Source organism: Ostrea edulis, chromosome 8 (genome assembly GCF_947568905.1).
Source record: "Ostrea edulis chromosome 8, xbOstEdul1.1, whole genome shotgun sequence".
NCBI lineage: Eukaryota > Metazoa > Mollusca > Bivalvia > Ostreida > Ostreidae > Ostrea > Ostrea edulis.
The window spans coordinates 46762518-46789989 of NC_079171.1; the positions used below are offsets into that span (position 1 = coordinate 46762518).

At 34.1% G+C, this 27472-nt stretch overlaps 1 protein-coding gene and 1 long non-coding RNA gene across 3 annotated transcripts in view; one reads left to right on the forward strand and one right to left on the reverse strand.

Moving 5' to 3' along the window:
- LOC130049109 (uncharacterized) overlaps window positions 1-27089 on the forward strand; it is a 253249-nt gene extending 226160 nt beyond the window's left edge. The window contains exons 1-4 of one of the 2 annotated variants that reach the window (XM_056146316.1): window positions 10112-10415; window positions 14277-14507; window positions 25949-26200; window positions 26343-27082. In XM_056146316.1, the coding sequence (XP_056002291.1) occupies window positions 10361-10415; window positions 14277-14507; window positions 25949-26200; window positions 26343-26758 (954 nt within the window). In that variant the 5' untranslated portion in view covers window positions 10112-10360 and the 3' untranslated portion in view covers window positions 26759-27082. Of the gene's footprint in view, window positions 1-10111; window positions 10416-14276; window positions 14508-25948; window positions 26201-26342 lie in introns of those variants that run through there. The other variant, XM_056146315.1, reaches the window with a different exon arrangement.
- Window positions 15542-17378, reverse strand: LOC130049128 (uncharacterized). The gene is made up of 3 exons (XR_008797637.1): window positions 16926-17378; window positions 16450-16575; window positions 15542-16154 (listed from the first exon to the last, which is right to left on the reverse strand). It is a non-coding gene; the product is annotated as an uncharacterized LOC130049128 (long non-coding RNA).
- Window positions 27090-27472: the final 383 nt, after the last annotated feature.

Here is a 27472-nt window from a genome sequence, read left to right on the forward strand (position 1 = left end):
AGTGTGTGTTGTAGCATTGTGCCATTATTATCTACTGATTGTGTGTTGTAGCATTGTACCATTCTTGTATACTGATTGTGTTGTAGCATTGTACCATTCTTGTATACTGATTGTATTTTGTAGCATTGTACCATTCTTGTGTACTGATTGTGTGTAGTAGCATTGTGCCATTATTATCTACTGATTGTGTGTTGTAGCATTGTACCATTCTTGTCTACTGATTGTGTGTTGTAGCATTGTACCATTCTTATATACTGATTATGTGCTGTAGCATTGTACCATTCTTGTTTACTGATTGATTGTTGTGGCATTGTACCATTCTTGTATACTGATTGTATTTTGTAGCATTGTACCATTCTTGTATACTGATTGTGTGTTGTAGCATTGTGCCATTATTATCTACTGATTGTGTGTTGTACATTGTACCATTCTTGTATACTGATTGTGTGTTGTAGCATTTTGCCATTCTTGTATACTGATTGTGTGTTGTAACATAGTACCATTCTTGTATACTGATTGTGTTTTGCAACATTGTATCATTCTTGTATACTGATTGTGTATTGTAACATTGTACCATTCTTGTATACTTATTGTGTGTTATAGCATTGTACCATTCTTGTATATTGATTGTGTGTTGTAACATTGTACCATTCTTGTATACTGATTGTGTGTTGTAACATTGTACCACACTTCTATACTAATTGTTTGTTGTAGCATTGTACCATTGTGTTTTATGATTGTGTTGTAACATTGTACCATTATTGTCAACTGATTGTGTGTTTTAGCATTGTACCATTATTATCTACTGATTGTGTGTTTTAGCAGTGTACCATTGTTCTATACTGATTGCGTGTTGCAGCATTGTACCATTCTTGTACACTGATTGTGTGTTGTAGCATTGTACCATTCTTCTATACTGATTGTGTGTTGCAACATTGTACCATTCTTGTACACTGATTGTGTGTTTTAGCATTGTACCATTGTTGTATACTGATTGTGTGTTGTAGCATTGTACGATTATTGTTTAATGATTGTGTTGTAGCATTGTACCATTATTGTCTGCTGATTGTGTGTTGTAGCATTGTACCATTACTATCTACTGATTGTGTGTTGTGACATTGTACCATTCTTGTATACTGATTCTGTGTTGTAACATTGTACCATTTTTGTCTACTGATTGTGTGTTGTAGCATTGTACCATTCTTGTATACTGATTTCGTGTTGTAGCATTGGACCATTATTATCTACTGATTGTGTGGTTTAGCATTGTATCATTATTATACACTGATGGTGTGTTGTAACATTCTACCATTCTTGTATACTGATTGTGTGTTGTAGCATTTTGCCATTCTTGTATACTGATTGTCTGTTGTAGCATTTTGCCATTCTTGTATACTGATTGTGTGTTATATCATTGTATCATTCTCGTCTACTGATTGTTTATTGTAACATTGTACCATTCTTGTATACTGATTGTGTGTTGTAGCATTGTACCATTCTTGTATACTGATTGTGTGTTGTAACATTGTATCATTCTTGTATACTCATTGTGTGTTATAGCATTGTATCATTCTTGATTGTACCATTCTTGTATACTGATTGTATGTTGTAACATTGTACCACACTTGTATACTGATTGTGTGTTGTAACAGTGTATCATTCTTGTATACCGATTGTGTGTTGTAGCATTGTACCATTATTGTTTAATGATTGTGTTTTAGCATTGTACCATTATTATCTGCTGAGTGTCTGTTGTAGCATTGTGATATTATTATCTACTGATTGTGTGTTGTAGCATTGTACCATTCTTGTCTACTGATTGTGTTGTAGCTTTGTACCATTCTTGTATACTGATTGTATTTTGTAGCATTGTACCATTCTTGTATACTGATTGTGTGTTGTAGCATTGTGCCATTATTGTCTACTGATTGTGTGTTGTAGCATTGTACCATTCTTGTCTACTGATTGTGTGCTGTAGCATTGTACCATTCTTATTTACTGATTGTGTGCTGTAGCATTGTACCATTCTTGTTTACTGATTGATTATTGTAGCATTGTACCATTCTTGTATACTGATTCTATTTTGTAGCATTGTACCATTCTTGTATACTGATTGTGTGTTGTAGCATTGTACCATTCTTATATACTGATTGTGTGTTGTAGCATTGTACCATTCTTGTTTACTGATTGTGTGTTGTAGCATTGTACCATTCTTGTATACTAATTGTGTGTTGTAGCATTGTACCATTATTGTTCAATGATTGTGTTGTAGCTTTGTATCATTATTATCAACTGAGTGTGTGTTGTAGCATTGTGCCATTATTATCTACTGATTGTGTGTTGTAGCATTGTACCATTCTTTTATACTGATTGTGTGTTGTAGCATTGTACCATTCTTGTATACTGATTGCATGTTGTAACATTGTACTGTTCTTGTATACTGATTGTGTATTGTAGCATTGTACCATTCTTGTATTCTGATTGTGTGTTGTAGCATTGTAACATTTTTGTATACTGATTGTGTGTTCTAGTATTGTAACATTCTTGTATACTGATTGTGTGTTGTAGCATTGTACCATTCTTGTCTACTGATTGTGTGTTGTAACATTGTAACATTGTTGTATACTGATTGTGTGTTGTAACATTGTACCATTCTTGGATACTGATTTTGTGTTGTAGCATTTTGCCATTCTTCTCTACTGATTGTGTGGTGTAGCATTTTACCATTATTGTATACTGATTGTGTATTGTAGCATTGTATCATTATTGTATAATGATTATGTGTTGTATCATTTTGCCATTCTTGTATACTTATTGTGTGTTGTAACATTGTACCATTCTTGTATACTGATTGTGTATTGTAACATTGTACATTTCTTGTATACTGATTGTGTGTTGTAAAATTGTATCATTCTTGTCTACTGATTGTGTGTTGTAACATTGTATCATTCTTGTATAATGATTGTGTGTTGTAGCATTGTACCATTATTGTTTAATGATTGTGTTGTAGCATTGTACCATTATTATCTGCTGAGTTTGTGTTGTAGCATTCTGCTATTTTTATCTACTGATTGTGTGTTGTAGCATTGTACCATTCTTGTATACTGATTGTGTGTTGTAGCATTATACCATTCTTGTATTCTGATTGTGTGTTGTAGCATTGTACAATTCTTGTATACTGATTGTGTGTTGTAGCATTGTACCATTCTTGTATACTGATCGTGTGTTGTAGCATTGTACCATTCTTGTATTCTGATTGTGTTTTGTAGCATTGTACCATTCTTGTATACTGATTTTGTGTTTTAACATTGTACCATTCTTGTATACTGATTGTGTGTTGTAAGATTGTACCACACTTGTATACTAATTGTGTGTTGTATCATTGTATCATTCTTGTATACTAATTGTGTGTTGTAGCATTGTACCATTCTTGTATACTGATTGTGTGTTGTAGCATTGTAACATTCTTGTATACTGATTGTGTGGTGTAGCATTTTACCATTATTGTATACTGATTGTGTGTTGTAGCATTGTAACATTCTTATCTACTGATTGTGTGGTGTAGTATTTTACCATTCTTGTATACTGATTGTGTGTTGTAGCATTGTACCATTATTGCTTAATGATTGTGTTGTAGCATTGTACCATTCTTGTATACCGATTGTGTGTTGTACCATTGTACCATTATTGTATACTGATTGTGTGTTGCAACATTGTACCATTCTTGTATACTGATTGTGTGTTGTAGCATTTTGCCATTCTTGTATACTGATTGTGTGTTGTAGCATTGTACCATTCTTGTATACTGATTGTGTGTTGTAACATTGTATCGTTCTTGTATACTGATTGTGTATTATAACATTGTACCATTCTTGTATACTGATTTTGTGTTGTAACATTGTACCATTCTTGTATACTGATTCTGTGTTGTAAGATTGTACCACACTTGTATACTGATTGTGTGTTGTATCATTGTATCATTATTGTATACTGATTGTGTGTTGTAGCATTGTACCATTCTTGTATACTGATTGTGTGTTGTAGCATTGTAACATTCTTGTATACTGATTGTGTGGTGTAGCATTTTACCCTTGTTGTATACTGATTGTGTGTTGTAGCATTGTACCATTATTGCTTAATGATTGTGTTGTAGGATTGTACCATTATTGTATATTGATTGTGTGTTGTAACATTGTACCATTCTTGTATACTGATTGTGTGTTGTAGCATTTTGCCATTCTTGTATACTGATTGTGTGTTGTAACATTGTACCATTCTTGTATACTGATTGTGTGTTGTAGCATTGTATCATTCTTGTATACTGATTGTGTGTTATAGCATTTTGCCATTCTTATATACTGATTGTGTTTTGTAACATTGTATCATTCTTGTATACTGATTGTGTATTGTAACATTGTATCATTCTTGTATACTGATTGTGTGTTATAGCATTGTACCATTCTTGTATATTGATTGTGTTTTGTAACATTGTACCATTCTTGTATACTTTTTTTGTATTGTAACATTGTACCATTCTTGGATACTGATTTTGTGTTGTAGCATTTTGCCATTTTTATCTACTGATTGTGTGGTGTAGCATTTTACCATTATTATATACTGATTGTGTATTGTAGCATTGTATCATTATTGTATAATGATTGTGTGTTGTAGCATTTTACCATTCTTGTATACAGATTGTGTGTTGTTGCATTTTGCCATTCTTGTATACTGATTGTGTGTTGTAACATTGTACCAATCTTGTATACTGATTGTGTATTGTAACATTGTATCATTCTTGTATACTCATTGTGTGTTGTAGCACTGTACCATTATTATCTACTGATTGTGTTGTAGCATTGTACCATTCTTGTATACTGATTGTATGTTGTAGCATTGTACCATTCTTGTATACTGATTGTGTATTGTAACATTGTACATTTCTTGTATACTGATTGTGTGTTGTAACATTGTACCACACTTGTATACTGATTGTGTATTGTAAAATTGTATCATTCTTGTCTACTGATTGTGTGTTGTAACATTGTATCATTCTTGTATACTGATTGTGTGTTGTAGCATTGTACCATTATTGTTTAATGATTGTGTTGTAGCATTGTACCATTATTATCTGCTGAGTTTGTGTTGTATCATTGTGCCATTTTTATCTACTGATTGTGTGTTGTAGCATTGTACCATTTTGTATAGTGATTGTGTGTTGTAGCATTGTACCATTCTTGTATTCTGATTGTGTGTTGTAGCATTGTACCATTCTTGTATACTGATTGTGTGTTGTAGCATTGTACCATTCTTGTATACTGATTGTGTGTTGTAGCATTGTACCATTCTTGTATACTGATTGTGTTTGTAGCATTGTACCATTCTTGTATACTGATTTTGTGTTGTAACATTGTTCCATTCTTGTATACTGATTGTGTGTTGTAAGATTGTACCACACTTGTGTACTGATTGTGTGTTGTATCATTGTATCATTATTGTATACTGATTGTGTGTTGTAGCATTGTACCATTCTTGTATACTGATTGTATTTTGTAGCATTGTACCATTCTTGTATACTGATTGTGTGTTGTAGCATTGTACCATTCTTATATACTGAGTGTGTGTTGTAGCATTGTACCATTCTTGTTTACTGATTGTGTGTTGTAGCATTGTACCATTCTTGTATACTAATTGTGTGTTGTAGCATTGTACCATTATTGTTCAATGATTGTGTTGTAGCTTTGTATCATTATTATCAACTAAGTGTGTGTTGTAGCATTGTGCCATTATTATCTACTGATTGTGTGTTGTAGCATTGTACCATTCTTGTATACTGATTGTGTGTTGTAGCATTGTACCATTCTTGTATACTGATTGCATGTTGTAGCATTGTACTGTTCTTGTATACTGATTGTGTATTGTAGCATTGTACCATTCTTGTATTCTGATTGTGTGTTGTAGCATTGTAACATTTTTGTATACTGATTGTGTGTTGTAGTATTGTAACATTCTTGTATACTGATTGTGTGTTGTAGCATTGTACCATTCTTGTCTACTGATTGTGTGTTGTAACATTGTAACATTCTTGTATACTGATTGTGTGTTGTAACATTGTACCATTCTTGGATATTGATTTTGTGTTGTAGCATTTTGCCATTCTTCTCTACTGATTGTGTGGTGTAGCATTTTACCATTATTATATACTGATTGTGTATTGTAGCATTGTATCATTATTGTATAATGATTATGTGTTGTATCATTTTGCCATTCTTGTATACTTATTGTGTGTTGTAACATTGTACCAATCTTGTATACTGATTGTGTATTGTAACATTGTATCATTCTTGTATACTCATTGTGTGTTGTAGCACTGTACCATTATTATCTACTGATTGTGTTGTAGCATTGTACCATTCTTGTATACTGATTGTATGTTGTAGCCTTGTACCATTCTTGTATACTGATTGTGTATTGTAACATTGTACATTTCTTGTATACTGATTGTGTGTTGTAACATTGTACCACACTTGTATACTGATTGTGTGTTGTAAAATTGTATCAGTCTTGTCTACTGATTGTGTGTTGTAACATTGTATCATTCTTGTATACTGATTGTGTGTTGTAGCATTGTACCATTATTGTTTAATGATTGTGTTGTAGCATTGTACCATTATTATCTGCTGAGTTTGTGTTGTAGCATTCTGCAATTTTTATCTACTGATTGTGTGTTGTAGCATTGTACCATTCTTGTATACTGATTGTGTGTTGTAGCATTATACCATTCTTGTATTCTGATTGTGTGTTGTAACATTGTCCCACACTTCTATACTAATTGTTTGTTGTAGCATTGTACCATTGCTGTTTAATGATTGTGTTGTAACATTGTACCATTATTGTCAACTGATTGTGTGTTTTAGCATTTTACCATTATTATCTACTGATTGTCTGTTGCAACATTGTACCATTCTTCTACACTGATTGTGTGTTTTAGCATTGTACCATTATTATCTACTGATAGTGTATTTTAGCATTGTATCATTCTTGTATACTGATTGTGTGTTGTAGCATTGTACGATTATTGTTTAATGATTGTGTTGTAGCATTGTACCATTATTGTCTGCTGATTGTGTGTTGTAGCATTGTATCATTACTATCTACTGATTGTGTGTTGTAACATTGTACCGTTCTTGTATACTGATTCTGTGTTGTAAAATTGTACCATTTTTGTCTACTGATTGTGTGTTGTAGCATTGTACCATTCTTGTCAACTGATTTCGTGTTGTAGCATTGTACCATTCTTATTTACTGATTGTGTGGTTTAGCATTGTATCATTATTGTACACTGATGGTGTGTTGTAACATTCTACCATTCTTGTATACTGATTGTATGTTGTAGCATTTTGCCATTCTTGTATACTGATTGTCTGTTGTAACATTGTACCATTCGTGTATACTGATTGTCTGTTATAACATTGTACCATTCTTGTATACTGATTGTGTGTTGTAGCATTGTACCATTCTTGTATACTGATTGTGTGTTGTAACATTGTATCATTCTTGTATACTCATTGTGTGTTGTAGCATTGTATCATTCTTGTCTACTGATTTTTTATTGTAACATTGTACCATTCTTGTATACTGATTCTGTGTTGTAGCATTGTACCATTCTTGTATACTGATTGTATGTTGTAGCAATGTACCATTATTGTATACTGATTGTGTATTGTAACATTGTACCATTCTTGTATACTGATTGTATGTTGTAACATTGTACCACACTTGTATACTGAGTGTGTGTTGTAACATTGTATCATTCTTGTCTACTGATTGTGTGTTGTAACATTGTATCATTCTTGTATACCGATTGTGTGTTGTAGCATTGTACCATTATTGTTTAATGATTGTGTTTTAGCATTGTACCATTATTATCTGCTGAGTGTGTGTTGTAGCATTGTGCCATTATTATCTACTGATTGTGTGTTGTAGCATTGTACCATTCTCGTATACTGATTGTGTGCTGTAGCATTGTACCATTCGTGTATACTGATTGTGTGTTGTAGCATTGTACCATTCGTGTATACTGATTGTGTGTTGTAGCATTGTATCATTCTTGTATACTGAATGCATGTTGTAGCATTGTACCGTTCTTGTATACTGATTGTGTATTGTAGCATTGTACCATTCTTGTATTCTGATTGTGTGTTGTAGCATTGTAACATTTTTGTATACTGATTGTGTGTTGTAGTATTGTAACATTCTTGTATACTGATTGTGTGTTGTAGCATTGTACCATTCTTCTCTATTATTTGTGTGTTGTAGTATTGTAACATTCTTGTATACTGATTGTGTTTTGTAACATTGTACCATTCTTGGATACTGATTTTGTGTTGTAGCATTTTGCCATTCTTATCTACTGATTGTGTGGTGTAGCATTTTACCATTATTATATACTGATTGTGTATTGTAGCATTGTATCATTATTGTATAATGATTGTGTGTTGTAGCATTTTGCCATTCTTGTATACTGATTGTGTGTTGTAGCATTGTACCATTCTTGTCTATTATTTGTGTGTTGTAGCGTTGTAACATTCTTGTATACTGATTGTGTGTTGTAACATTGTACCATTCTTGGATACTGATTTTGTGTTGTAGCATTTTGCCATTCTTATCTACTGATTGTGTGGTGTAGCATTTTACCATTATTGTATACTGATTGTGTATTGTAGCATTGTATCCTTATTGTATAATGATTGTGTGTTGTAGCATTTTGCCATTCTTGTATACAGATTGTGTGTTGTTGTATTTTGCCATTCTTGTATACTGATTGTGTTTTGTAACATTGTACCATTCTTGTATACTGATTGTGTGTTGTAGCATTGTACCAATATTGTATACTGATTGTGTGTTATAACATTCTACCATTCTTGTATACTGATTGTGTGTTGTAACATTGTACCACACTTGTGTACTGATTGTGTTTTGTTGCATTGTATCATTCTTGTATACTAATTGTGTGTCGTAGCATTGTACCATTATTGTCTACTGATTGTGTGTTGTAGCATTGTACCATTATTGTCTACTGATTGTGTGTTGTAGCATTGTTCCATTATTGTATACTGATTGTGTGTTGTAGCATTTTGCCATTCTTGTACACTGATTGTATGTTGTAGCATTTTGCCATTCTTGTATACTGATAGTGTGTTATAGCATTGTATCATTCTTGTCTACTGATTGTTTATTGTAACATTGTACCATTCTTGTATACTGATTGTGTGTTGTAGCATTGTAACATTCTTGTATACTGATTGTGTGTTGTAGCATTGTACAATCTTGTATACTGCTTGTGTATTGTAAAATTGTACCATTCTTGTATACTGATTGTGTGTTGTAACATTGTACCACACTTGTATACTGATTGTGTGTTGTAGCAGTGTGTCATTATTATCTACTGATTGTGTTTTGTAACATTGTATCATTCTTGTATACTGATTGTGTGTTATAGCATTATACCATTATTGTTTAATGATTGTGTTGTAGCATTGTACCATTATTGTCTACTGAGTGTGTCTTGTAGCATTGTGCGTGAAGTCGATATTCAATTCTGTTAATGTTGTTTTTACATCATGGTTCTCTTGGGCGAACTGTTATAGTTTGTTTAGGTATACATTTACGAACGTAAGAAAGAAATTCGGATGTAAAATTTCCCGTTCCCAATTCAAAAGAATCTGCCCCATTGATAAAATTTGCCAAATTTTCGATTAAAAGATTACGTTTTATAAAGTGTCTACTGTTCGATCGCAATCCCCGAACGTTGTGTACGTATTTCGGATGTTTTTACATACGTATATGTTGTAAACACACAGAGAAGAGAAAATGATAGCAAACTATAAGTATGTAAATAATAAAATGAGTCTGCTTTGGGTAATTGATGACGGTAAATTATTCAATATGTTTACTGTACAGAAATTAGCCACTGCCTTCATTGTTTATACGCTTTTGAATCTCTGAATACAAATAACTAGACATTTATACATGTATTTATATTTGGGGGGGGGGGGGGTTTGTTCCGAATAGTTTTCCATACACAACAAGTCTATGTGACGCAATCGAGTGTTTGGGGGTTTGTAAATATTCATCTAGTAAAGGATTATACGTTGACAACAATCTGTATATATAAACTCGCGTGTATATTTAAACACTCACGTGTGTTTGATATCACAACATAAACACATAAAGGAGATACTATCGGCTCTAGAGAAATGAAATATATGACGCCGAAAAGTTTAGCGATGTACTGGAGATTGTTTTATTTATAGCTGTGGTTTGTGTTGAAGGATTTCTATTCTTGTGGAGCGAGGTTACCATGGTAATAATCATCTGTCAGATATTACTGTGTGTAATATACACCACAGCGTATGGTATGTCTCTCTCTCTCTCTATTTCTCTCCTTTTCTCTCCCTCATTAATACTTCATATTGAATGTGAATTGTTGTTTTAAAATAATATGGTAATCCATTTCCATAAAAATGTAAATATTTACGAACAGTTATCAATCTCATAAAACCTATAAAGAATACAAAATTAAGAGAAGGGCAAACATGGACCCCTGGACATACAAAAGGTGGAATCAGGCGCGTGCAAACGACTAAATATTTCCCGTATTATTTACATTAACTGTGAGTGATGGATTTAAAATAACCATGAATAGAATAAGTGGAGATATATGAGTATGTATTTCATTTGAGGATTTCACACGTTTTAAAAATCACTTTATATCACAAATCGCATTTTCCCCATACCTTCCCGTGGGGAATATTTATTACAGTTGCACTTCCGGTTTATCACTTACAGATGCATGTATATTTGTGTGTAAGTTTTTAGAGATGACATGGTTTACATACATCGTATCACCAATTTCCAAAACGTTTTATGTGATAGAATGGGGAATTTCAAAAATTAGGATACCCCCCCCCCCTTTTTTAATAAGTTGGGTTTTGGATGGTATGACCACATATCGTGATGTTGTAGCAAATATATACCGAGGTTACAAAAATTAAAATTGCATCTTTTCTCCCTTTGTCGGATCTATTTTAATATGTACAGGTATCACATAAGCATTTTTCTGTAACTGTACCGAAATAAATTGTTCTCAGACGTTAGTTAATCTACATAAATACATTTACATAAGTCGATTTCAAGTTAGATATAAGAAGTAAATTGATCATCGGAGCTTCTTCATATTGTTCAGATTTTATTTGTTCTATGTGTGGAAAATGTAGATAAACAGAGACATCCTTCCGTGTTTGAGGACATTAAAAACACAGGAAAACAAGTCCACCATACCAAAACAAAAAACATATTTTAAAAAATGATTTTCAGTTGATACGCTATTTATACAGGAAAATTGAACATATGCAAAACGGAAGGCACACAACGAAAACAAAAATCCAGAATACTAACCCCCCCCCCCAAAAAAAAAAAACAACAAAAAACTAGTGCATTTTACTTGCTTAATCTGTATTCGTTAAAGTTTTATACACATATCCCATAGTCACGTGGGAATTCAACACAACTAGGAAGTTTGAAAACTGACAGAAATATGTATTGAAATTCCTTATGAGATTTACGAGATTAATTTTACTTGTGCATTACATATCACCTAAAATAATTATTCACATGAGGAGTTTAAGATGTCTCTATATCATGATATTGTTGACATTATATAATTAACATTCACGAGCTCCATCCGATATTGAATTCAATGTCGAACATTGAAATGTAGTTATATTAAAGAGAGCTGATTTCTTTATTCTAAAAGAAGATGTGTGAACATGCCGAACAATAAGCCTATTCATAGTAAAATCCGCATTGATGTTACCCGGAACAATCCGTCGCCAAAATAATGGCCCAATAATCGATATGAAAACTGTCAAACACTAACCCAAAGATAGGTCACACTGGCAAACAAGACCATTATAACGACAATATGATTTGCGAAATGCTGACTAAACGACGCCTCTGTGGCATAATTTTTTGTTGTCAGTAGCCTGCCTCAATTTAAAAACTGATCGCACGCAGAACAAGCATCTAATTTGTCGAGAGGTGTAAACAACATACACAGGCGACAACAGAACACTGTGACATAAGCATGGGAAGCCGACAACGGAGAAGCCGAAATCACCCCGTTTGTCATGAAGTTGAGTTAGTAGTTTGCCGTTAATGTTTATTTTCAATGAAATATCCAAGTACATTTCATATGTGAAGGACTCTGGTGTCTTTTATTTTGAGTTCACATGAATATATCAAATCGACATATTGATGAAAATAATCACTGTAAGAGATAAAGCGTCTTCGATGAAAGGTGAAGATAACGAACATTGCTCAATTTCATAACGCCTATATGCTGTGAGCCCTATATTTTGATCATGTAAATGGAATTATTCGTCGTCAAAATCACTGTGCCAAGAATTAATCCTTAATAACGCAGCAGAAGAACTTACTACCAAAGGCAATAAAAGTTAAATCGTCAATAGGATTTATTTTTCAATTAATAATTAAAGAGCTTTTGTTATCATAAAAAATCCACAGTGTATTTATAATAAGAAATGTTTGTAAAACACATGTGCCCTCATGGGACAAAAATGGAAAGGGTTATAGACATGCATAATTTAAGCGATAGTAGTGCGAAACCAATTCAAGATACTGAGCACACAATATCTGCATATGCCCATAGTGGATTGATCATGTGATCTAAAATCAAGAGGGGTTATCTACTCCTTATGATGCACCAGTGTACCAAATTTGATGTCAATCAAGATTGATTAATTGAATGTTGTTTAACGTCTCTCTCGAGGGTATTTCACTCATAATTATGGCGACTTCACCACTACCAGTAAAGGGCTGCAAAATTTAGGCCTACATGTATGATCGGCACTTATGGCCAGTGAGCAGGGATGAATCTTTATCGTGCCATACCTGTCATGACACTGGACCTCGTCTTCTGCGGTCTCATCTGAAGGACCGCCCCATTTAATCGCCTTCTACGACAAGGAAAGGGTACTGCGGTCCTATTCTAACCCGAATCCCCACGGGATGGTGTCAATCAAGCAAATGATTCTTAAAATATAGGAGCTAATATATTACTATGTCCAGTTCGACCCTTGACCTGTAATCATGCGACCTCAAAATAAATAGGGGCCATCATCTACTATTTAAGATGTACCAGTGTACCAAGTTTAATGTCTGTCAAACAAAGAGTTCTCAATATATTGAGCGGACAATATCTTTCTATGTCCAGTTTGACGCTTGACCTTTGACCTCAAAAGCAATTGCTGTAATTTACTCCTTACGATTTACCAGCGTTGATGCTTGTCGAGCAAAGAGTTCTCAATTTTAATTCATTATATCAAGTTATTCTTTTTCATATTTAGCACATTGTCGAGAATAATCCTCGACAGAATTAATAATATAATTGAAATTCTGTCGCCAATTGAAAGACCGAGGTTCTCTGTATTTAGGACCTTTTAGAATAAGTGATTTGATGTCCTCATTTTCAACTTACTTATCTGAATAGCTCAGTCAGTTAGCTGGTCGACTGCTGGTCTGTAGATCGAAGCTTCGGGTCTTGTAGTAATTACTTAGTACTAAAACTGTATTTTTTGACTAAATGAAGTAGTTTTTAAAAAATTAAGTTTAAATTCATCATTGCACAAATCCCCCACTTGTCATCCATACCATCTTTCCCTGGTGTAGCATTCTCCTTAAGAGTACTGATGGGTTATTGCGTGTGCCATACAGTATGGAATGTGGTAATAAGTTTCAATTGATAAAAGGTAGACCAACTTGTTTGATGAACATGATCACACACATCTAAATTATATGTTACGTGGTTTTACCCAGAAAACTTGGAAGTGAGAGAAATATGTGATTCATGGAAACAGGCTGATCATATTTCTAGCCCAATATATCGGAAGTATATTGTCATACGCTGGGTTGTTTGCGGAGGGTGTCATTGGTTTAACATTGATACCATTCGGTCGGGTTACATGATAGTGGAATATCCCTAAGTTACCAGTACAATGTATGCTTAGTCTTTGTGATATAGTAAAGTTGTTTTTTTTAAATTGCAATTTGCACACGAGTGGATCATACTGCAGATTCAATATAATAGTCCACATATTTTGATCTGATGTTGATTTTAAAGCATAAAATATTTGAAATATAAATCTAAGACCGTTACATTAACAGTTACATTTTCTACTGATTTTGTTACTTTCCAGAAAATTTAGCACTACGGAGGCCAGCATGGCAGCAACATAATTATTCTGGTAGAGAAATGCAATGGGGAGCAGCGAAGGCTGTGGACGGACTGTACACTGACCGCTCAGCAGGAGGAAATCAATGCACTCAATCTAATAATAGACAAACAACAGCGACGTGGAGAGTGGACCTGGAGAGTGTGGTCAGCATCAGCCACATTGACTTCTACTACAGGACGGACAATCTTCCGAGTAAGTGTTGCTGATTTTATTCATTATAAACTTAAGTATATTTTGAAATGATTAGTTCTAAATACTAAAAGAACATGCGCTCATTATCTAGGTAATTACTGAATTTCCCTTCCAGTGATCGTGACTGAAGAAAATTTGGTACAAATTAAAGGATTGCTCTCTTGTAGTTTAACAGCGATGACATTCTACATATAAATCCCAAAACGAAGTTTCTCTTAAATGCTCTGTACACATGTGTTTTATATGAAATAATAAACGATACATAATCTTATGACGTCATATTTAAATTAGATTTAATATGTAAACGCTGTCATTATCGGTGAAGGGTGCAAAATGTAGGCCTATGTTCGGTGCTTACGGCATTTGAACAGGGGGCCATTATCGTGTCACACCTGCTGTGACACAGTAACTCGGTTTTTGCGGTCTCATCCGAAGGACCGTCCCCATTCAATCGCCTCTTACGACAAGTAACAGGATCCCCACGGGATATTTAAATTTGAAATAATTTCATCAGTTTTAAGTCATCACTGTAAACATCAAATAAAAATGGGGGGGGGGGGTATCGGAGTATGATACGATAATTTCGGCGTAGTTTTACAAGTACATTAACCCTTTATCTACCAGCACTTGTTAGAGGTTTTTAAAGACTAAAATACAATATTTTTAAATCGAGTTACATCTGCATGTATCACGGTTTTAGGTAGGCATGTGATCTATAATTTTGTTACGAATTGGACAGGGAAATTTTTTTTCATAAAGTTTGTCATGTTATCCCATGACCCCAAAGAGTTCTACGGGGTCAAAGGTCATTTAAGTACACATTTTTGCAATCTTTTTCTCTGGAATATATATATTACGACCCCTCTCACTGGATTCGAGTCAAAAATAGGAAATTCTAAATGTATGAGCTGATATGTCTTTTAAAATACTACAAAAACATCACAATCAAAATAATCAATTTTATTGACAAACAAATATTTTTGGTTGCTAAGTAACAACACTCATGGTTCAATTTTGACCATAATTTGCCTTTCTACATCCATTCGACACAATTCAAACATAATTACATTGCATGATGATTAGTAAATGTCACATTATTTTAAAAATATAATCTGTGACTAGATTTTAATCATTTTAAAAGGTTTTTAACAAAAACTATCATGAAGAGAATTAAGGTCAAAGGTCATAAAATGAAAATTTCGTACTTCATATACATATTCATCATTTTCTAATAATATGACGTTTTGCCATTGTGTCCCACTAAATAGTATAAATATTGCAACATTAAAAGAAAGATATTTCCTGTTAAAATCTAAAAAAATAATTTTTTAAATATTCAAATATATTTGGTTGCTAAGCAACAACACCATTATGATATCAAATGCTATGCGAAAATAACGCCCGTTTTTCCTCCCCAAGGTCATTGTTCATGTATACGAATGTTCAAGTACTTACTTTCAATCACTAAATTTAAATGTACTTGCATTATATTTAATAAAAATTGTTCTTCTTATATTCAACCTCTTAAAACATATTTCGAGACATAATTTTTGATACTAGGTTGTTCTGATAGGGGCATGCGTTGACCAATATCTGTCTATCAACTGGAACTTCTCAGCAGACATGTATAAGATAATGCCCAAAAATCTGAAGAAAAAAAGAAAGATTGTTTATACTTAGCCCTAATATACTGATGTATTCTCAGAGCTTTTGAATACTCAGTTGGCTCTGTAAATGTTTTCTATAATCAAGGCCGTCTGAAAATTATGCGTTTAATTACTTGTAAAATTTTATATGGGGTAATTGTAATACACATTTAATAAATGTGTTAGATGCACAGCCAGATTAATGTTGATAAAGGTAATCTTATAAAATGCATTTTATTATTCGTTTTAAACTGGAAATCACTGTCACAATATCGGTACTTTAAAACTAGTAATACCTGTACAGTTCCTCTTCAGTGAGAGGCTTCGTACTTCCTTGGGAAGCATATGACAATCCTTCCCCCTAGCTATGACCATCACAGCACAATGGTTAGTGGCAACACAGATGGAGAAAACCAAATCTTCTGTCAAAAAAAAAAAACTTCATAAAATCTGCAATTCTCTGAATAAGCAGGTCCCATATCTGAAAATAAAAATGCAAATAAAATCAGTATTGGCCATCATACCTTATTTGTCAGCATTTAAAACACTTAGATTACCTTATAATTAGAAACAGAATAATGATTTCCCGTGTTTTGTCTCCTTTTGTATGCATGTTATATCTAGTAATGCAACAATAAACAGTAAAATGGTACACGCATATCAGTGTACCATAATGCCATGATTCCATTTGTGAATGTATTATCTGGATTCATTTGAATGTTAACTAAATGTATACGGATTTAACCCTATATTCAACCTCAAAGAGTCATACCAACTGCATGCCAGGTTGTCACTCCGAATGAAATGCCACAGTTCTTGGATCAGGTGTCCCTGTGTCCTCCACATCAACATGCTTCCAATGCATGTCTGGATTTGCCAGTAGACTGTCACTAGTGGAAGATACCCGGAAGCTTCCCACTAAATATTGGGATGTCAATAACCTTTTTAAAGATGAAAAAAATACAATTAAGAATTATTGGTTTGTGTTTTAAAGCAGAATATAAGCTTCATGATAGTAAGGGACAGTTTCGCACGAAAGTACTGATCATATTTATTTAAAGATAGATATGTCCTATATTTGAAGTGCTATTTGGTAAGGGATTACATACATAGTTATTTCGGATTTCAAACATTTCGGTTGAGCATCACTGAAGAGACATTATTTGTCGAAATGCGCATCTGGTGCATCAAAATTGGTACCGTATAAGTTTTATATACATATGCTAGAAATCAAATGAATGGAATATTTCATTATACTTTGTGAGTGTAGCAGAGTGCGTATTGAAAAAAAACCCCACTATACATCAGGGAGGTGTTAGCATTATGCCCAACATATACATGGGAGCAAATACTGAAGAAATTCAGGTTAAAATATACAGTGTCCAGCGAAAATATTGTGCCTCTGAGGGAAATTGAATGGCCCCAGATTTAAAGTAGAATTGAATTGGTTCTTCATTGTACACAGTGTCTAAATCCCCTGGCATGGTACTCTGATGGGGTGTGATTTTAGTCGAAATTAGAGAAAATCTAAGCAAGAAGTGGGCACATGCCCATCAGCTCATAGCACACCAGCATGTATGGATAATATAATTAAATGCTTTTTCAATGGCCTGTCATAACCAGATTTTGATTGATGTTAACCCCCCTCCCCCCACGCACACACCTTTTGTCCCAAACACACATTTTGTTTTTATTTCTGTTACAATATGAAGAAAAATCTCAAATTACGGTAATAAATTCTATTATTACGATAATACAATAATGCAATATATGCTTTCCTAACAGATTGTGCTTTCTTTTCATATAAAGATAATTTTTTTTATAAACAAAAAAAAAATCTTGGAAAATAGCCTCCGCACCAATGGTCATGAATGCCCAGTCTGATTAAAACCTTCCCACCCTTTTGTCATCGTACACTAAATCCACCCTCTTCTTACACTCGCGCGTCAGGTGAGGAGATACCAAAAAAAGGGGGGGGGTCAGACTGATTAATGCCGGGCCAGGACAGATTAATTGGTGTCAGATATGTTCAGCTCTTAATAAACAATTGGGTGTTATACACTTGGTTTTAGATATCATAAAATATAAATATTTTCTTTCATGAAACGACAAATTATGGCATCAAATCGCGGTTAATATATTAATCGTGCATTTTTCATAACATGACATAACCGCGAACGTTTTTTTCTTCTAGTCGGCCTATGTGGCTACATCAACTTACATGTTTATACTGAATGTATGATCGTTTGGGTCATCCTGCAACAGGATATCCAAGGTATCTTCAGACTTCTTCATCTGACATCAGGTCGTTTTCAAGATGTAAAATACAATACAAACGTTTGTTGTGTTGTTGTTTTCGTTGAAACGGAATCACGTGTGTTGCCCGTGGACACTTTCAGAGAACCCCGCGGCCGCGATCCGGATCACGGGGGAAAAAGTATTATATATACAATATGCAAACTGGTCTTTTTGTTTTCTTTGTTTGGCAGAAAAAATTATTTCTATACCGAATAAATATTACATAACGTTTATATCTGAATTTGAAGTATTTGTTTTAATTCACTCTACCGATGTAACATTCTCATTAGGTGTTTTATGAAGTTACAATACAAGTAGGTGGTGTAACTGTTATTTACCAATAATGGTTTTTATACTTCTTGTTTTTTTTAAAGCAGAGAATACTTGGCTGATTATTTCATACATATATGTATATTGTTTTAGTGTATCAAAAAGTGTTCATATTACCAACAGAGGACAATACAAATAGTTTTCACTACTTTATTGTGTGATGCGCGTCGATCGCTTTCAGCACCGACGTTTTATCGCTAATTTTAAAGACAACCGCGCAGCATGTCCCAATTTCATTTTATCGTAATATAAAAACTAACAAGAATTACAACACGAATAAGGGCCCATCAAAAAGTAAATTTCCTGTACTTTTACAGGCTGTATTTACTTTTCCCTATTTCCATATATGAATATTGGTAAAACGCCGATCTGTTTAAACATTGAGAAATAAAATTGTAAGAAAGCGTACATGTGCAAAAAATAGCTATTTTCTTATAACTTTGCCAGGCATTAGAAATAATTTTTATATGTTCTGAAAGCAGGGAATATATACTTTTCAAAAATATAAAAAATAGTGCATTCATACGGGAGATTTAAAAAATCGTACCGAGGGGGAAAATGGCCTTGCAACAAAGGGTTTCGTCATATTTAGACGAAGCCATCTTTCGCTTTAAATGCTTTTATTAATTTAATAGCTTTATTTACTTAACTGATTTTTACATAGTTAAAAAATAGAGAAAATTTCCAAAAATATCATATATAGATCGTATATCTTATGACCGTAATTTGAAAGATTTAGAGGCACTCCTTTTGCGCTGTCCCGTTTTTACGCGCCACCGGTCAAATTGATCGGTACGGTAGAGAAGGGGTTAAACGTGTAGCATGTTAAGGTTCACATCGGGTGCCAGTTTATTGTGCAACGCTATCCTAAACTACATGGATTATTTGTTTTAAAGGTAATCATACGTATACATTGGTAATATAAGTGCTAATTAAAAATTGTACAAGAAAGGTCGTGACGGCTTTGCATATCTTAAAAAAATGGAGGTTGAAAAGCCCCTAAAATGGCAAAATAGATTTGTTAAATATGCTTAACGAAAGTCACATTCACATGTACTACAGGGCGAATAATCGTCCGAGTACGTGTTGATGGTTTTATATGCCACATACTTAATTATAAGTTGGAAATTATTGGTTCTAAGATCTGGGTAAATTATTGAACTCAAACTAATACAGTGAAATGACATGATCATGGCTGAAAAAAAAATGGGTACAAATCACAGAAATGCAGTTTAACTTTGATTGCAGACTACATATTTAAATACTGGTTTCAATGTTTTAAATAGTAAGTATTCCTGGAACGAAGTTTCTCTAAAATGCACTGTCTAGATCCTATTTGTTCCGAATCGGTTGAAAAAATACTGACTACTTATTGATAATTTCCGAGTACATTCTGTGATGACAATAAGAAAAATGGAGATAGTTATCATCTGCAATATTTCTAACCCCATGAAGACATGCAGCAAAAAGGGGGAGGGAGTCAAATTGAAGGTTGACTGACAAACAAGATGGATGGGCACCCCCTCACCCCCCTTTGGTTTTACGTGTCCAAATCCCATCCTGACTCGAATATATTTTATAGCCAGATCGTAATTTCCTCTGTACACATTGTGAACGCGGTATTTTGAATTTACTACCATAAGATTTTTACATGTATCATGTGCAGCTATTTTAGTTTAACAGGTGATTTATTGATTGTATTTTGCTTGATGTCTCTATCGAAACTTTTAAACGGATATGGAGAAGTCATCAGGACCAGTGAAGGGCTTCGAATTTTGGCCTATGCTCGGCGCTTACGGCCAATGAGCAGTGGTGGTTCTTTCAATATCGTGTCAAACCTACTGTAACACGGGCGATCAGATGTTAAAGTCATGACCGAAGACCCGGGAGATCGATACCTTATGCCGAGCGTTTGGTGATGTAACTATCACTACCTATTTTAAGGACTTAGGTCTGTCGAGACCGGGATTTGAACCCCGGCCTTCCGCATGTGGGGCAAACGTGCGGCGGTGTCTGTTGGAAGAACTGATCACTAAACACTACGAGAACACCATCAACGAGGAACTCCAGCATATTTTTTATTTCAATTTCAGCGTACTTATTTGTGGAATCAGTGGGGTGTTTAACACAAATATGGATATTTCATTTATCTATTTTTGTCGAAAATTCAACTATCTATAATGTCTAAAAGTCTAGTCTTTAATTTATCGTTTTGATTTTGTTGATTTGAGGAAAGCTTTGCGATTTCAAATTTGTTCCAAGTTCTTTAGATTTTTGTTTAAATTTCACATTTGATTTACACCATGTTTGATATATGTTGTGGAACAATACGTTTCTCCTTCACAGCTGTTAATATTTCCGTGAATAGTAAAGTTAGGTACTTAGCGAAACATTTACTCGGTCTAGGAATGTATTGTTTCTTGGTAAAGCTTTTTGGGACGTTTGGAAATTCAGTATAAGTACGGTAACTCTAACCCATAGCCATCCATCACATTGACTTCTGAATCAGGCGACCGTTTCACTAACCTATCGTAGATCGTAAACGTACGATTACAATTAAGATCATTTGACTCGCACGTATACGAGCGTTTCACGAAACCTATCGTAGTCGTAACACTTACGAATGCGATTTACGTCTGACAATTTATAACTCTGTTCTCTATGGAGGTAGATTTAAAATTAATCCTACCATGGAAAGATTATTATTTTTCGTGGTTTTAAACATATCCTTATCGTCTTCAGTAAACCATGCAAGTTGTCAACAAAAATAATGGAAATTTTGAGCCCGATCTCTAGTGTAACGTAAAGAAAAGATAGGGTAATTTTAGTGACTTTCGTGTAACAATTTCTTTGGAAGAAATACGAGATTGCACTTTATAACAAGGGGTCGGAACCCCAAGGATCCGATAATGACCCATCCCGTTTCTGTGTATACATATAAATCTAGTTTGTAAGTACCAGAAACGTTCCACTTGCAAAATTGGGATTTTAACCCCTCTCCCATTACCAAATCATGTTATTATATTTTCCTTAAAATGTGTAATGTTTATCATTCGAATGTGCATGTATTATGTAGTTTGCTGTATCAAAGGCATTGGTCCGACGAGAAAGAAAATAGCTGAGTACATCGAATCGCAACGTCTCGGATTTAAATGAACTGTTTCTAAAGAAACTTAATTTCTGAACATGTCTATGAGAATTACTTGAATTCTCTCTAATGGTCAATATATATACATATACACTAACGGTGATGCAGGCACATGTAGCAATACCCCCCCCCCCCCTATCTCCACGTTACTTCTCTAACAACTGTTCTTGTTATCGTTACATGCAAAGTTTGATGTATGGACTACACCCCCCTCCTCACTTTTAAAAATATGAATTCATTGCCTTTACATTTACTTCAGCAGACTGGTTATAGGGGGTAGGCCCGTTTTGGACCCGAACTCTGTGATACAATGAGTTTATTATATATGTGGTATCACGGAACCCGGGCCCAAAACGTGCTTGACCCCTGTGAGACTGGCATTTCTGTGGTTGTGCGTAACAAAGAAGGGCAACTCTAATATGATTCAAGACTCGGGTTCGGGCTGTACAATATTTTTGTGCAAAAAACAAAGCCATTGTCTTCTCAAGTCATTGTGATTGTTTTCTTCCTGCATAGTACAAACAAACCCAGTCAGGTAAATACTGCCACAAAATGATCTCAGGCAGGACCAGTATGGCAATCATATTACTCATTTACGTGCATGTAGGAGCACTTACGATAACTCTAGACTATTCGTAGGGTTACGATCAATACTGATCGTAAATAGCAAATCGTTACTTTTAGTGAAATGGTTGTACCTGCTATGTTCACATTTAATTCTGCGTTTACGATATACGATCGTTTAGTAAAATGACCACCTGATTCTTTATTTCCGTGAGTCACAGGCTCATTGGATATTATATACATGAATTCAATTATACAAACAAACATTGTGGAGTGTGAGTAAACAACAATGTTACAACGATGTACAATTTATATTAAACAAATGGTATTACACAATATGAAAGTTTCTTATCTTAATAGAATACTGTGAAAAAAAAAATCAAAATGAATGAGTTATTTAGTATTTTTAATACTGGGTAGTTTGATCAGTTTGAAAACACTGAGTTTTGTATAATAGGATTTCTTAACATATTTTTATCAGGTCATAATATAAAGGGCATTCTAAAATAAAGTGTAACTCTACATCATTTAGCCCATCAACAGTACATAACTCTCGTACTCTGACTATATCATTATGTATTTCAACTTCAACATTCAGGTAATGAGATGAAGTTCTAAAGCGAGTAATAAAAGATCTGTGCACAAACTCAATGGGTTTTGTCAAGTAGAACTATAAACAAAAGTTATCAATCAAATGCTGATAGAAAAAAAAAATTGTTGGTAAATTTGAAGTCTCTTCAAAAATTGTTTATTTGTAAATATTAATCACACGTTGTTCAATTAACTAGTAAGTATTACATATTTCTGAACCGTATAGGAAAGCAGTATTGACATAGGTATAAAAAATGTAACATTGTGTTTCTCTATTAAACGAATGTTTTTTTTTCCCCTTCAAATTATTGATATTTAAAAAAACACGCTTTTTTCCCTTATGTGTCTGTGTTTTGATTGATTGATAGCATCTTACTTAACGTATCACTCGAGAATTTTTAACCATATGGAGACGTCACCAAAACCGGTGAAGGGCTTCAAATTCAGGGCTATGCTCGACGGCTACGGCCATTGAGTAGTGAGGGTTCTTTAGCGTGTTACAACTACACTCCGTTTTTAAAGTCATCTCCCATGACTCGTGGCATTTATGATGCCGAGCATTTGGCGATGGAACTGTCACTACCTGTTTTAACGACTTAGGTTTGTCGCGGTCGGGATTCGAACCCCGGGCCTTCCGTATGCAGGATGAACGCTCTAACCCCTCGGCCACCGCAGCGGTCTGTGTTTTGAGGAATTTACCATTATAATCAAACAGTATGCCAAGGTAATTAAATTCATTGACAAAATTTAAACATGAATTATTCTGAGACCATGTCTCATCTTCTCTAAGTTCTCCTGCATTCCTAAAAAGAGCAATTTTAGTTGTTGGTTTTTGTTTGTTTGTACATTAATATTTAGTTTCCACTCATTAGTATATTTATTCAGAGCGGCTAACATTTTTTGTAAAACCTCCGGAATTTCGGATATGATAACTATGTCATCTGCATACATTCAAAAGAATAAATCTATTATTTGAATATCAATATTTGGACAATGTTCTTTAATAAAGTTCAGCTCAAAATCATCAACACATAAAGAAAAGAAAATGGGTGACAAAGTTTCACCTTGCACTAAACCTGTGTCAGTATAGAAATCGTCACTCAAAAATTGGTCGTAGTCTACACATTTTTTAACATTATCATACATCATACATGCTCAATGTCCGTGGGTGTCAAGCAAATTTCCAAATTTGAAGCCCTTCATCGGTCTCCATATGAGTGGAAAGTTCTTGAGAGAGACGTTAAGTATGATACAATCAACACAATCTTCCAACAGACTATTTGAATTGTCATGGACACGCATTTTACTCCTTTATTACCTGACCTGTTTTAGCCGAGTTGCAACGAAGTTGAACTCGGCTGTTGGTTTGGTGATGCGGGCGGTTTGGCGTCAATAATTGGTTTCCGGACGATAACTCAAAAAGTTTACAATGTAAAACTTATACGGTACCAATTTTGATGCACCAGATGCGCATTTCGACAATTAATGTCTCTTCAGTGATGCTCAACCGAAATGTTTGAAATCCGAAATAACTATGAAGTTTTAGATCTAAATATAGCCAAAAACAGCGTGCCAAACAAGTGGAGCCAAATTCGTACAATCTAATCAAATGAAACTTTGATGTCTTGTTAAGTAATAGGTAAGGAAAACCCCTATTGATTTTGGAGAAAAAAGGTCAAAGGTCAAAGTCACAGTGACCGAAAATAGATTGAAAACTTCAGACAATGATGGTTTCTAGACAGTAACTCGAAAACTTTAAAACTGAATGAAATGAAACTTAGTTATATTGTTGGATTGCAGGTTAGGGAGACATCATGCAACTCAGACCATGTACCTCTGGGTGCATATATTGATTTTTGTTATATTCTTACAAGAATCAAAACCTTCTATATGAAAGGAAAGCATATTTTAGTGTTGCCGTCAACTACATATTTTGATATATTGACGACGTTGTACTTTTTAAAGATCATGTTTTCACTCATATTTCGATTTGATATATCTATGTGAACTACAGATAAAAGTCCCCCGTATTTGCTTCATACTTAGATATTTCATTGAAAATAAATATTAACGGTAAACTAACAATTTATTTTTATGACAATTGGGATGATTTCTGCTTCACCATCGCCAACTTCTCATACTTGTGTAGCAATATTAGAACATTACTTACATATGATGTTGATATCTCTCAACTGATTCGATACACAAGGGCTTGTTCTGCGCATGATCAATTATAAAATCGAGACAGGCTACTGAAAACAAAAATTATGTTAAAGGAATTTTAACATTTTCGTTTAAAATCAGTATTTTTGCAAATTCTATGGTCGTTATTATTACCTCAGTTGACAATAAAACCAATCGTTAGGTCAAATGCTGTCTGACGTGTTCCATACCGATTGTTAGGCCGTTCGTGGTACACTTGTTTTGCCTATGCGGTACTCGGTTTTCCTGATCCATATATGGGGCTCACGGAATGTGTGACTGGTCTACAGGGGATCCCTACTGATCGTAGGCATCTGACCCGATCTCTGATATACCCAGGGATCCGTGTTTGCCAGCTCTCTATATTGTGTTCCTTGTGGGAGTTCTGAAATGATCAAATATCATTGCAAATATAAGGGCGAAGGCAAATACTAATTTTGTTATGATTATTCCTTGAAATTTTAGAAATTTCAGAAAAATCCCACAATACAACTACTGGAATACACACTAACATTTTTATGTAAATATAATCATTTTGTATTTATTTGTAGAATTATTTTATCTTACGTTGGCGAAAACATCGTGCAGTTGGCGAATCGTGTATTTCATACAAATATGTGCATCAGTTATGTAAGAACCGATTTCATCTTATGTACTTTCAGTTCCTAGTGTATACACTACGCGTTTTGCTGGATTTTACCTCTACGTATCCAACACCACGTCAAAGGATGACGGCCATCTTTGTTTCCATGAGATACAGACTGTGGACGGTACACCAATAGAGAACCAGACAATAAGCTGTTCTGTTCATGGACGATATGTCATATACTACAACGAACGGAAGCCGGGTGTTAACTATCCTAGTTACTACTCACAATATGCATTTAATGAACTGTGTGAAGTGGAAGTTAATGGTGAGTTTAAAGTAGCCTCCTGAATTGTCTTCTCAATGCCAATTATTTGATCGTGTGAAATAGATAATTCAATGACTGAATGCCAATTATTGATCGTGTGAAATAGATAATTCAATGACTGAATGTCTCTCTCTTAATACAGGATGCCCTGACCCAAGATATTATGGAGTTAATTGCAATCAACCCTGTCCTGACGGATGTCAAGAGAAAAGGTGTGACGTCATTACGAGTCAATGTCTGGGGTGTATACCGGGATATCAAGGTCCTCGCTGTAGTCAAGGTAAACATACACAAACAGGTATCGTGAGTTTATCCTATGTTATCAGGTATATCGTGTATCGTGTTTGCGTATACCAGGTATATCGTGTTTTGCGTATATTAGGTATATCGTGTATCGTCTTTTGCGTGTATCAGGTTTTCCTTTTATCGTCAAAATCGTTTAGTGCATACATTCGAAAACTACCGGGGTCGTATATTGAATATAATGAAAAAAGAGTTTTATTCGTGTTGTTAAAGATGTTATTTTTAGGAATTGTGGAAACTGTCTTTGGATTCTAATTCTAGTTCACTTAATGCATTGTTTTTATTCGTGTTGTTGTTCGCTTAATGTTAAGCGGTTACTAACTTGTTTCGAAATAAATATATATTTTCGATGCGTAAAAAGTTCATCTTGTGACTATTCTCCCTGTAATTAGTAGATTTTTAAAAGACATTTCTGGTAAAAGTACAGCACAAGAAACATTCTAAATTACAAAATACCGTCAAATATATTACAAAAATTCATGTATATACAAGCCCTGATAAATGAGTGGAATTCAGATGGTGTTGGAATCAAATGAAGTGGATTTTGGGGGATTTGTATGAATATATTTAAGAAAAAAGAAAAAAAATTAACATGCGTCAATTTAATGCTAACATAACGCAGTTATCTTACATCGTTGACCGATTGTTTTCCTTTTGCATTAAACAGCACCTGGTATATTTATCTAACTCGTCGAGTTGCGTAATGTGTACATTATCAAATTCAAATATGAGGTGAAGGGATCATTGTTATAAAATGTCACATAGACTTGAGTTACATGTATCATTGATGCTCTCAATGAAACATACAAACGAATAAACAAATCATAACTACCCTACTAAGACAAACATAAATTATGCTAAATTAAATTATCTACCGTAGAAAAACCAACGGAAATTTATATCAATATGAATTACCCCTATTACAAAGAATTGAAAAAATGAAGTTGGAACTCGAAATCCCCTCATTAA